Raw genomic sequence first — 12,153 nt, 5'->3', positions numbered from 1 at the left:
ACACCAAGGAGGTTTGTCCCAGAAGAGTGCTGCCCTGTCTCCGCACGGTCGCTCGTCCAGCCCACGCTCCCTTCCTCGCGGTGTGTCGCTCCTGGCCAGCCCTGCCTGGCCCGGGCCGCTCCGTCCGCGCTCGCCATTCCCTGATCCGGGACGGCCGCGGTCCGCCGCGCCGCCAGGGGGCGCTGTGCGCGGGTGCCCGGCCCGGCCCCTCCTCCCGGCGCGCGGTGCGTTTGGCGCGCGCAGCCCGCGGAGGGGGCGGCGATGGCGGGAGGCGGCGGCGGGCCCGGAGCGGGGCCGGTGGCGCAGGGGCTGAAGGAGGCGCTGGTGGAGACGCTGACGGGGATCCTGTGCCCGGTGCAGGCGGTGCGAGCCGCTGCTGAGGAGCAGGTGAAGGTGCTGGAGGTGACGGAGGGTGAGTGAGGGCCGCGCTGAGGGGATGGGGGGTCCCCAGGCCGCCGCCGCAGCGATTCCCGGTACCGGCGCCTCATGGCTGCGCCTTGGCCTCGGCCGAAACTTCCAGCCTCATGGCTCGGGCCGGCGGGAGCAGGCGGCTGTGGCTGGTTTCCTGCCGGCTGTCGGTGTGTGCCCGATGTCCCTCACGGAATCACAGAATAGTTGGGGCTGAAAGGGGCCTTTGGAGATCATTCAGGCCAAGCCCCTGCCCAGGCAGGGTCGCCTGGAGCAGGTGACACAGGGACACGTCCCGGTGGCTTTGGAATGTCTCCAGAGAGCGACCTCCCTGGGGAGCTGTTCAGTGCTCTGCCTCCCTCAGTGTAAAGAAGTTCTTCCTCATGTTGAGGTGGAACTTCTTGTGGTTTAGTTTATGGCCATTGCTGCTTGTCCTGTCGCTGGGCACTACTGAACAGAGTCTGGCACCAACCTCTTGACACCCGCCTTGGAGGTACTTGTATGGATTAGTGAGACTTTCTTCTCAGTCTTCTCTAGACTAAACGAGCCCAGCTCCCACCGTCTCTGCTCATCAGAGAGATGCTTCAGACCTCTCGCCATCTTTGTGGCCTCTCTGGCCCCGCTCCCAGCAGCTCCTCGTCTTTCTCTGGAGCAGCCCCTGCCCCACGGCAGGGCTCGGTGCCCGGAGGGACGGGCCGGCTCCCGCCTGCAGCGGGGTCACGGCGGGGTGTGTTCGGTGCAATGCTCTGGTCAGTGGGGCAGGAGGGCTCTGGCCGTGGGTGGGTCTGGGGTGGTGTGTGAGAGCTGGGCGCCAAGAAGCGCTCTGAGCTCACCAGGCGTAGGACGTGGAGGGGCTGGGGTGGTGAAGCAGCAGGGCTGTTACTCTGGGTTCCTTGTTCCACCTCAGCTGGAGTCCTCAGGGTTGCTCACATGAGGGTCATGGAGAGCCCTTCCATCTGCAGACCCTGCCCTGCTCCCACAGGGATCCCCTTCACCTCTGGATGCGTGTCCTGGCGTGTGCCCATGTCCTGCAGGTTGTCGTCTGTACACTGTGTGTTTGAGGTTGTGTGCGGTCAGGATGTAGCCGTGCCCTCATCCAGTGTGGAGCTGGATGGCAACTGGCTGATGGCTTTGGAAAGAGAGGTTTTAAATGAGCGAACACCCCAAGTTCAAGCAGTGTCTCTAATAATTCCATTACTTCTTTGGTCTTTTTATGGTGGTACTAGGTTTGTTAATGCACTGGCTGCTTTTTCTGTGTGGAAGATACATTTACAAACCTATTAATGCTAAGATTTTATTTTGCTTCAGCCTAAATGACTGGAGTTTATAGAAACCACGGGAAGATTTGCAGACGATCTGCTGTGATGGGAGCTGGAGAGTGCAGCGCTACAACCCTGGGCCTGAAGTTTTGCCTGGGGCCTGGCAGCCTGATGGACTGATTGTTTGTGGATCCTCCTGGAAATTTTGCCTTACCTTTAGACTGATTGCACTATTCTGAAGGTGTTTTGTGAAGTGTTTTGTGAACCCTTTCTGCTCCTGAACTTCAGCTCAGAAGTGTTACCAGAGGCAGTTTGTGGTATGAAGAAGGAAGCTGTAAGGGTGAGACAGGGTCAAGAGTGGTGTTGTGATTGTGCTGCTCTGGGAGTGAAGGCAGGCAGATTGTTTGGTAAAATGTTTGTTGTTGTGCTTTCCCTTAACACGCTTGTACCACACTCAGTGTAGCTCTTCCTGACATTACCAGGAATTCTGTGTGTTGCCCCCACAGCTCTGGGAGTTTTATTGAGTTGTTTGATGACATTGCAGCAGCACAAGTCTGGAAGTGCTGGGAGGTTCATTGACCTCATATAGCCTTGGCCTTCACAGCTACTACTTCAGTGGCAACTTCTCCCCAAAGAGTCTGAACCTTTCCACAATCTGTTTGGGTGACAGATTGCCAGCGAATAATGTTTTCTGAGGGCTCTAGGCAATGCATGTCCCTGAGGTCCCTTTGAGAGCCCAGGATTGCAGAACTGTGGGTAAGAGGAATGGAGTAATCTACCCTTCTGTTTTGTCATGGTTTTACAAATATGCTGAAGTCCCCGATATTTCTCTGTGGTTGTAGGGCCAGAATTCTAAGGTCTGGTGCAGGATCTGTCCCTGTGACCTGGAGGAGGCTGCAGAACACCTGCACAAGCAGTTTGCAGGTGACACCAAACTGGAGGGGAGGTCCTGAGGGCAGGGCTGCTGTCCAGAGAACCCTGCAGGAACAGAGTCAGAGGAATTCAGCAGGGACAGATGGCATGTTCTGCTCCCACTGCTGGGATGTGGGTCAGGCACTGCCTGGCCAGGGAGCAGCTTTGGGATAAAGGGCCAGGAAATGCCCGTGACTGGTGAGCTGGACAGGGCCAGCAGCGTGCCCTGGAGGGCACCTGCATCCCGAGCTGTCTGAGCAGGATCAGAGGCAGTGATCAGCCCTCTCTAGTCAGTGCTTGTTAGACCACACCTGGAATACCTGGGCAGTTTTGCTCCTCCCCCAACCCCCCCATATGAGACACAGCAACAAAGGGGAGTGAGTTCAGCAAAGGGTCATCGGCTGGGGGGGAATTGCAGCGCTCACCACATGAGGTGATGCTGGGGTTGAAGGGTTTTCCACTGGGGAAACAAGAGGGTTTTGGGGGTGGGTCTGACAGCAGCTTCTGGTAACTATGAGGAGGTTGTCAGGACACTGAGAGGTGGGAGAGGATGAGGGATAAATGGGCACAAACTCAAAACAAGAGGTTCCGACTGGATATAAGGAGCTTTAAAGCAGATTGTCTGTAAAAGCTGTGTTGTTTCCATCCCTGAGTATCTCCAAGACCTGCCTAGAAAATCTGAGCACCCTGATCTAATGCTGCAGGTTCTGCTTTGATCATGGGGGTTTGACTGGAAACCTCCCGAGGTCTCTTTCAGGGAATTATTTTGATTATTTCTGATTCCTCCTCTCCTGTACTAGTCAAGCAGCGTGGGAAGAATAAGCTATATTCTCCTTTCTGTGCTGTCTTTGGTATGGAGAAGCTTGCAAAAACCAAGTGGAGGAGCTACAGGATTCGGGTGTGTGCCAGCACCCTATTATCGAGGTAGAGAAATGTAGATCATGTGTGTCACAGGTACTTTAAAAGACCAAAAAATGTATCATTAAGCAGCATGAAGAAGATGCTGGTGTAGAAGTGAGGGCAGTGGGAAAGAGCACCAATGTTGGCACTTCTAATGCAAAACAAATGAAAGTAGGGAAAAAAGAGATTGAGGAAGGACTAGTTAAAGACAAAAACTTAAAATGCTTTCAAATGTTGCAGAAGCAGAAAAGGTTTCAGAGGTGTTCAAAGCCAGCGACTGACTTGGGAAGGTACATTCAGTACAGAAGGACTGCAGAAGAGCCAAATTCCTTGTGCTGCTGTTGACTTGTGACACTGAGGAGCCTCTACAGGAGACATGTTGAGGAATCCACGTCAGGTTGAAGCCTGAGTAGAAGCAGTTCCACTTAGCAGTTTGCCATAAACAGCAAGTGCTAAAGAATGGATCTCCCAGAGTTTAGAGGGACTCAAACATTCAATTACTATGCTACAAGGTGGGCTGTAAAACTTACCTCTTAGGGACCAGCTAAGTGTTAAGCTGGTAAACATTGGACAGCCTTTAGTGAGGGCTCCAAGGTGAGGAGCAGCAGGGGCTGGTACAGGGGAGTGGGTATGGGTTTTGCACTGCTTGTTATGGTTAAAATTCAGCAGTTAGAATGAGAAGAAATAGGCACATGAGATTGTTGTGGCAGAATAATTGTTTGAAGGAGTCCTGGGACTCCCAAAAAGCTCTTAGAAAGTTCACTTGCTGAAAACTTTTGCAGGAACGGAGCTGCTGAGCACAGCTCTTCACTGGCAGGGTCAGGAGTCCCAGGTGAGGCTGAGCTGCTCAGCACATCTGTAAATGATGGGGAACATAGTGAATAGTGGTGCGACAAAGTTGCTGATAGTGCTGCTCAGTCTGGCCAGAGTGAGAATCAATGGCACAAATTACAGGATGATTTCACAAGGTGTGTTGAGTGCAGACACAGAAGGTGTTGGCCAGTGTTGGTCAGCAGAACAGTGTTGGGGGAGGGTGAGAGAGCCCATATAATGCCCTAAAAATTTGTGGGCGGTCCTAACTATAGTCCTTGGGGGAAGAAATCCCATTGTCCGTGTGGAGAGTTCCCTGAACATACTCAATCACTGCTCTGTCATGCTCCAGTAAGCCAAATGGACCGTTAAGGAGGGAACAGAGAACAAAGCGGGACATAAATTCCTCATGCTTCCACAGCCAGTGCTGCATGCATCACTGGCTTGCTGCTCTGGGAGGGATCAAGCAGGGCAGCAAAAAGGCAGCACAGACACTCGCAGAGGTGTGGAAAAGCTTCTGTTCTCAAAGGACCTAATCCATTGACTTTTCTGCTTGGGAAAGTGTTAGCAGAGATGGAGGCCCTGAAATAATAAGCTACAGAGAAGGTGAGCAAGGAGGGATTATTTGTGACTTCTCATAAAGTTGAGATCACAGAGTCATGGAATATTCTGGGCTGTCAGGGAAAATGAATCTGAAATAAGCAGAATTAGGCTGTTGCCCCAGTGTGCAAGCTGTGGAATTCATCACTGCTGGATGTTAGAAGTAGAAATGGTTTAAAAACGATTTAACATTCCTGGAGGAAAAAACTCATCAAGAACCACTGAACACAGTGGCTGGATATAACACTGTGGAGCTGCTTCAGGAGGTTCCTAATGCCAGCATTTCCTTGGGGGTGTTGGGGCAGCATTGCTCTGCCCCCACCTCTTTTCCTAAGCTGCTCACAGGTTGAGTTGTATAATGTCGTTAAGCCAATGCAGCTGTTGGCTCTCCTGTGTGGTGTGTGCTGCCGTCTTCCAGGCAGGTTTTAGCCAGGTCAGAATGGTTCAGGTGTTAAGAGGATGCAGTTGAGCTCCCTGAAGCAGGTTGACAGTGGATCTGGCCAGTGCTTGTACAAGGAGATGAGTAGCAGTGCACAGTCAGAGCCTCTGGAACAGGCAACTGTTCAGGGGGAGTCTCCTGTCTGACTCCATACATGTGCTCTGGAGGAATATGGGATGTCTCCTCTGGATTAAGGACATGGTGGCAGTTTCTTCCTGCCGTGTCACCCTTTGGCAACTGCCAGACATGCCCTCAGCAACTCAGTCTCTCACCTGCTTCTGCATCTTCTGTCTGCTGAGGAAACAGGCACCACTTGGCAGCTTGGGGATGGGAGGTGCATTGCTGTTGGTCTCTGGAAAGAGGAGAGTTCACCTGGTGACCTTTGTTTGTCTCTAGATTTTAGTGGAACATAAATAAAAGCAATGCCTGAGACTGCAGGGGGCAGGCAGAGAAATGAGAGCTGCAGGCTGTGGAGTGGTGCTGCTGTGAGTGTGTCTAACTTGGCTCGACTGTGCTATCAACGTGTTGCTGGTGAAGTGGGGCTTCTGTTCCCTTTGATCCATCCATGTAGCACCATGCACCACCCCGATGGTGTACGTGTGTGCACTACTGCCAGTGTCATATGACCTGAGGATAATTGCCCAATGTGCAAAAATGATCTCTTCCTCTAGGTTTTACTGTATTAGAGAACACCTGTGGAGGCCATGTCTTCTCCAGGAATGCCAGAGCATGGCACTCTGAAGGGGGTTCCTGTCCAGCAGGAGGGCTCATACTTCTGAGAATCACAGACTGTTCTGAGTTGGAATGGACCCACAAGGGTCATCGAGTCCAACCCTGTTGAATGGCTTCCACCGTACAGAGAGGAGCAGTGTCTGCCACACAATCCGCTAAATTATGTGGATAAGAAGGTTTAATGGCAGCTCCTCAGACAATTGGAAAACACTTGCCCCCCGCTTGCCTGGTTAGGTACCAAGTTTGATGTTATATTTAGTCTCTGAACTGACAGCTGTTGTGCTCTGGAAACGTGGTGGTGAGAGGTGAATGGCTCCAGGCTCAAGAATTGCCTTTCTTTTGCCTGTCTGCTGCCTTATGTCTTTCTGTGTGTCCTTTTTGCAGGTAGAAAGGCATTCGTAAGGCCATGTTCAGCATGGTTGTGTTGTGACACCCTGTGTGTGAAAAGGCACCTTCAGCTCAGTCCTTTGCAAGGTTGTTTGTTGCCAGAAACCGAGATGCGCAGGTGGCTGTGAAGATGGTGCTGACCCTGGCAGATTGACTCCTGTGTCAGTCTGGGAGTGCTGACCCTCTTTAAAGTTCCTTGTCCATCTTGTTTGAGACTAGTCCTGTCTAGGAGACAACCAGTGCTTTGACTTGAATGTGGAAGATTGGCTTTATGGGTCTTGTAAATGTTCTTTCACTATCTCCTCTTCCAGAGCAGGTGGTTCAGCACATTTAGTTTGATGCTTTAAAACTCGTTGATTCTCTGATGATGTTTTCATGATACAGTTTGCTGTCCATTTGTACCAGAACACCTACAGGTACCATAATGGCACAAAATGTGTTGCATCACTTGTGCTTCCCTGGTTCAGCATGTTTTTGCTTGTGGTCAGCTCCTTCCCAACAGAGCTGCTTTAATATGGCTCTGAGAGGGATTTCAGTGTTGCTGGTACTCTGTGGATACGTGATTTTATGCCATAAACCCAAGCATTGTGTGGAAGGAGGGATTCTGGAGAATATACAGATGTGACCACAACCTGTGGTTGTGTGGTGCTCTCCTGGCTGTAACTTGAATTGTAGTAGGATGAGTGATGGGCAGAAATGAGTGGAAGTCCTGTGGGTGGATTGAGCTGAATTTTTAACAGAGTAAACTTTAACATTGAACTGATTTGTAACAGGGAAATTGAAGAAATGGTCATGTTGCAACATATGATACTGCCTGTCAGGAAGAAAGGTTATTCACAGCAGCAAATGCTAGATATGTTGAGCGTAGCAAGAAGTTGTGAAGAAGGGATTTCAAAGGAGATACTTAAAACCAGCACAGCTGCTGGAGAAGACTGACCTCAGTCTTTCTGTCTTTTGCTGAGAAATGAGGAAAATATGAATGCAGTTTTAGAGATATGCTAACAAAAGGAGTGCTTTTGGAGCAGTTCTTGAGCATCATGATGGAGGATGAAGAAGTTCCTCAAAACAGCACATGTGTAGAGTGTCAGAACTCTGGCTAAACATTAGGTTCTTGCTTGGTGTTTCCTCCTAGTCTGTCTGCAGATCCCCATCCTGTTCTGTGCTGGTCCAATCTTGTGGCTGAGCCTGCTTTGAGCAGGAGATTGGAGTGGGTGACCTCCCTTTGAACCCAAGTTGCTTCATGATTATGTTATTGAAAGCCAGTCCTGTGGAAAACATCTGCGCCTGTGTGGCTGAGGACTGCGATGCACAAGGGTGGGCAAGTGTTGGGTAAAGGGAACTCAGTTTCTGTGGTGGTGGTGGTGAGATCCAGCCTCTGCAGACCAAGGGTTGCTTTAGTTTGGAGTGTCGGTGGCCATGGGGCCACCTGAATTCATCAGGACTGGCTGCAGCAGCTGCTGCAGCCCCCTCCTCCACCTTGCCCTGTCTGTGCCCTCAGCAGAGACAACGAAAGGGACCTGTAGCAGCTCCTGAACCAGCTCTGCGTGGGTGTGCTGAGCTGGACTTGGTCAGTGCTGACCCACTTCAACTAGGCAGGTAGGTGCAAAGATTCAGTAGAAAGTTCTGCTCATTTATTCCTTCTTGCTTGCTTCCTACTGATTTTTGGTTTCATCTGGTTTAGTTTCTCAAAAAAGTTGGGGGTGAAGAGATTACATAAACTGGTTACATGGTAGATAGAGCTTGTTGTGAAGGAGGAGAGTTTGATTTTATTAATGTTGAGGTTAATGAAGAGAAGCAAAGCTGAGAGAAAATATGTTTGCTAAGTGCTCTCTATGCCAGGCCCTTCATTAAAAGCTTCTAATCTTTGGTCTTTACAGACTTTGTCATGGGGCGAAGACTTGGTGTTTCTGATATCTCGAATTTACAAAACATAAGTGAAGGAAATACCTATCAAGTCCATTTGAACTGCATTTACTCATGATAAAGATAAAAGTTTCCAGCCAACTTGGAAAAAACCCAATAATAAACCAATTCTTTGAGAAAAGAGGAGCCAGTGAGCTGTACAAAGATCAGTTTAATATCAGTCCCTGGAAAGATTCTTGGAGCAGCTCATTAAACAGCTTGTCAGTGTCTATAACACAATAGGATAAATAGTTGCTACACAACTAGTGCTGTTTTATATGATCTGTTCTTGATAAATCCATCTGATTTTGGTTTGACAGGAGAGCTGGCTTGTTGCTTAAACAAGTGTTGGGTGTCAATGATCTGAATTCAGCAGGATTCCTGATAGGAATTTTCCACAATGGTAATTTATCAGTTAAGAAGATACAGTTTTGTAATATTTTTAAGCAGCACATCAGGCTGAAAACCTGTGTGTAGTGGGGGTTGTCAGAGCCAAGGGGTTTTTATGACAGAACTCTTGGTCACTGCAGCAGTGAATACATGTCTGGTGTCCCAACGATGGCACTGCAGTCTGCCTGGCAAGCAGAACTAAGGTGTTGGAAAATGGAGAAACTAAATATTGTAAATCACAGGCAGAGCACTGTATGCAGAGGGAATACATCAAATGCATATATGTAAACAAATTAAGGATTGTGAAATAGAGTGTCAAGTTGTAGCTGTGTGAAGCTGCTGCAGTTACTCTGGCTTCCTTTATATCTATTTATACCCTTTTTACCTTTCCATTTATACTCTTTATGCCCTTCCAACTTACCCTTTAAAGATGGGGCTGAAATGCAATGCCACACTTGAGCGTGGAAATTGCAGATAGCACATAGAATAATTACTACTTCAGTTAAGGGAAGTATTATGTTAAATACATCTTGGAATGAGGCTCCCTGCTTTCACAGCTGGGATAAGAGGGTTATTTTCCTCTTTCTTAAACGCATGATCTATGAGGAAAGGGTAAAGGAACTGTGTATGTTCAGTATGTGCTTGGGAAAGTGAGAGGCAATTATCTCCCAACCCAGAAAAGCCTCTTAGCAGTGAGGTGGGTATTAGGAGACACTCAATAACCATTTGTGAAGCACTCAGATGTGCTGCTGAGGGAAGTTGCAGAGCTCCTTTTGGGAAGAATTTTCAATCGTTTTTTTGTCAGGGATGCTGTCAGCACGTTTAGCCTGTCTGCAGGAGGCAGGGTGTGCTGATGGGACCCCAGGGCATAACTTCTGCTCCACAGCTTCTAAAAACTAAAACATCACAAGTGTGTTTCTTAAGCAGACGAATGAAATTAAATGAAGTATTTAGGACAGTTATCAGCTGCCTGGAACTTAAAATTGCAATTTTAAGCAAATTTATTGAGTCGTATGGATTTACCATACCAGAACAGCTGCTCTTCTTGGATTTTATGTCCTGTGCTCAGCATCAACAGAATTATTACAAGTGCTTGAATTTTGCCTTTTTCATGGAGCTTGCTTGGCAAGAAGCCACAAGAAGCTCTTGCTTTTTCTGAACAGATTCTTTACTGGAGAAGGTCCCGCAGCCCAAAGGATTGTCCGGGCAGTGCTGGTGTCGCTGTGCTGGGCAGGGTTTGCTCAGGAGGGCGTTTGGTGTGTCCTGGGCAGTTGGGGGGTGTGGGCTGGGACAGCTGAAGTGATGCCTCTGCATCCCTGTGGATCAACCCAAGTTGTCCAGAAAGGGACTGCTGGCTGCCAGTCTGCTGCTGTCTTACTCCATCCTGGATCTTTTCTGTGCCTCTCTTCTGTAGGAACTTGAGTAATGATTTTACATCATAGATATGATTTTTATGTATATCTTTAAAGTTTAAATAATTAGTTTGTTATTAGCCTGCATTGCAAAATTTTTTGCCCACAAGAGAAGAAAATAAGATGCCAAGACAATAAATGAAGATTTTGTGGAGAGCATAGGGGAGAATTAATGCTCATGATTCATTTGAGTAGCTGTGCTTTGGAATTGCCTTCTCCTTCCCGCATATGAGTCACTCAATTGGTATGATGTCTTTCTCCAAAAATCTTGATGACTTTTGCTGTCTGGTAATAAAAGTTACAATACCAATATTTGTGTTTTTTCCTTGCAGAATTTGGTGTTCATTTAGCAGAACTGACTGTGGATCCTCAGGGAGCTCTGGCCATCCGGCAGGTGAGTTTGCCTGGAACTGAAGAAAGAATTTTCATGGAAATTTCCTTGGTCTTTAAAATATTCTTCCATGTTTCCAGGTGAAAAATTTGAAGTAGCTTTCTGTTACTCTTTCTCCACTTTCTTTTAAATTTCTCTAGAGTCTTTTTCTTTCAACATTATTCAGGTGTTATACTCTTACATTTTTTGAAAATACTGCTTTTTGGACTTAATAAACCTGGTGCTGAGACAATACTGTACTGGAAATGGACACAGCTTAGGAGGTGGGCGGTAGACATCAGCAAGCAGAAGTGTGGCTTGTCTTTGCAGAAGCTTTTTCTGTAGGTGTTTTCTTCCTTGAAAAGGAAGTTTTGGTTCTGTATTTCTTTAGTTAGTTTGTGACCTGTATCTCGTGCCTTTATAGAGCTGCTGCCTTGGGTCAGTGCCGTGCAGGCCATTGCTGCTCAGTGGATACCCAGCAGATCTTTTTACTGCAGTAACTCTGTGGTCCATTTCATGGATTTTTTGCATTTTTGGCACATCCTGGTGCCCCTCTAAAAGCAGCATGATGGGATGGGAGGCTGAGCAAATGGGTCAGGGGTGATCCTTGCAATGGATGCAGGATTTGTCCCTGATTCCTGACCTCTCTCCTGATACAGCTGGCGTCGGTCATTCTGAAACAGTATGTGGAAACTCACTGGTGCTCTCAGTCTGAAAAGTTTAGACCTCCAGAGACCACAGAAAGGGTAAGACTTGGTTCACATTATCTGGTTTGAAACACTTTATCCATCAAGAATATTGATTCTGTAGGCAGTTAAAGAAGTACCAGTGCCCATGTGTATTTTGAGGCTTAATGGCTTCAGTTAAAGTTTTTTGATGTCTTCCACTTCAAAAATCTGTTTTCAGTTGCTTAAAACAACACTGGGCTTGAGAAGCTTGGGCTGCTTCCTGTAGGGAAAGTTCAGCCATAATGCTTCTGCTGCTCTTAGAGCAAGACTAGAAGAAAAGCTGCTTTCAAAGTTTCACAAATACTGATTCTGGCAGTCCTTTTTTTGGAGATTTGCTAAATCTTCTGTTGTACATCTTGAGACTTAAAGGTTATTTTCCCATGACAAATTTTAGTTTAAAGCTGCTGAGTTTCATTAAAAATCTGCTCAGCAGGGGTATTTAACAGCTGAGATGGCCAGAGATTCCAGCCCTTTCCACTCTGACTGTTGACTGGAGCATCTTTCATATCTAGAGTATGATTCATCCCATCCAGAGATAATTGCTTGAATTGTGCCCCAGAAGTGGCTTTTATTTTTTCCTGTCCCTTCAAGGGCTGGGTGACTGTTCTTGTTTACTGAAATCTTCCAAAGTAAGCAAACACAGTCCCTGACACTGGAGCTGGGATTTATCTCAGCTGACTCTGGATGTCTTCCATGTGGATCTGTACATCCTGTGCAGTTGCAGCTGTGAACTATTTACTCTGTGCTTGTCTGATGCTGTCTGTGAGAAGATGCTGTGTTAAAACACACCATGCGGTTTTCCCTAAAGTATTATGGGGTATAGCGTGCAAGAGAATTTTGGTCTCCTGGATGTTCATTTTGTAAAATCAATATTGAATCAATATCAAGATACAGTCATAGGTCT

At 47.8% G+C, this 12,153-nt stretch overlaps 1 protein-coding gene across 3 annotated transcripts in view; it reads left to right on the top strand.

Moving 5' to 3' along the window:
- Nucleotides 1-244: 244 nt before the first annotated feature.
- Nucleotides 245-12,153, top strand: part of IPO9 (importin 9) — a 39,030-nt gene continuing 27,121 nt past the window's right edge. For all 3 annotated transcript variants that reach the window (XR_004244368.1, XM_032133103.1, XM_032133104.1), the window contains exons 1-3: nt 245-412; nt 10,484-10,545; nt 11,181-11,267. Coding sequence is in view for 2 of the 3 variants with exons in the window: in XM_032133103.1 (XP_031988994.1) it covers nt 262-412; nt 10,484-10,545; nt 11,181-11,267 (300 nt within the window). In the remaining variant the exon portion in view is untranslated. The remainder of the gene's footprint in view (nt 413-10,483; nt 10,546-11,180; nt 11,268-12,153) is intronic.

The sequence above is a fragment of the Corvus moneduloides genome, chromosome 24, assembly GCF_009650955.1.
Source record: "Corvus moneduloides isolate bCorMon1 chromosome 24, bCorMon1.pri, whole genome shotgun sequence".
NCBI lineage: Eukaryota > Metazoa > Chordata > Aves > Passeriformes > Corvidae > Corvus > Corvus moneduloides.
The sequence above is the reverse complement of the archived record's forward strand: the minus strand, read 5'-3'. Positions and strand labels throughout refer to the sequence as shown.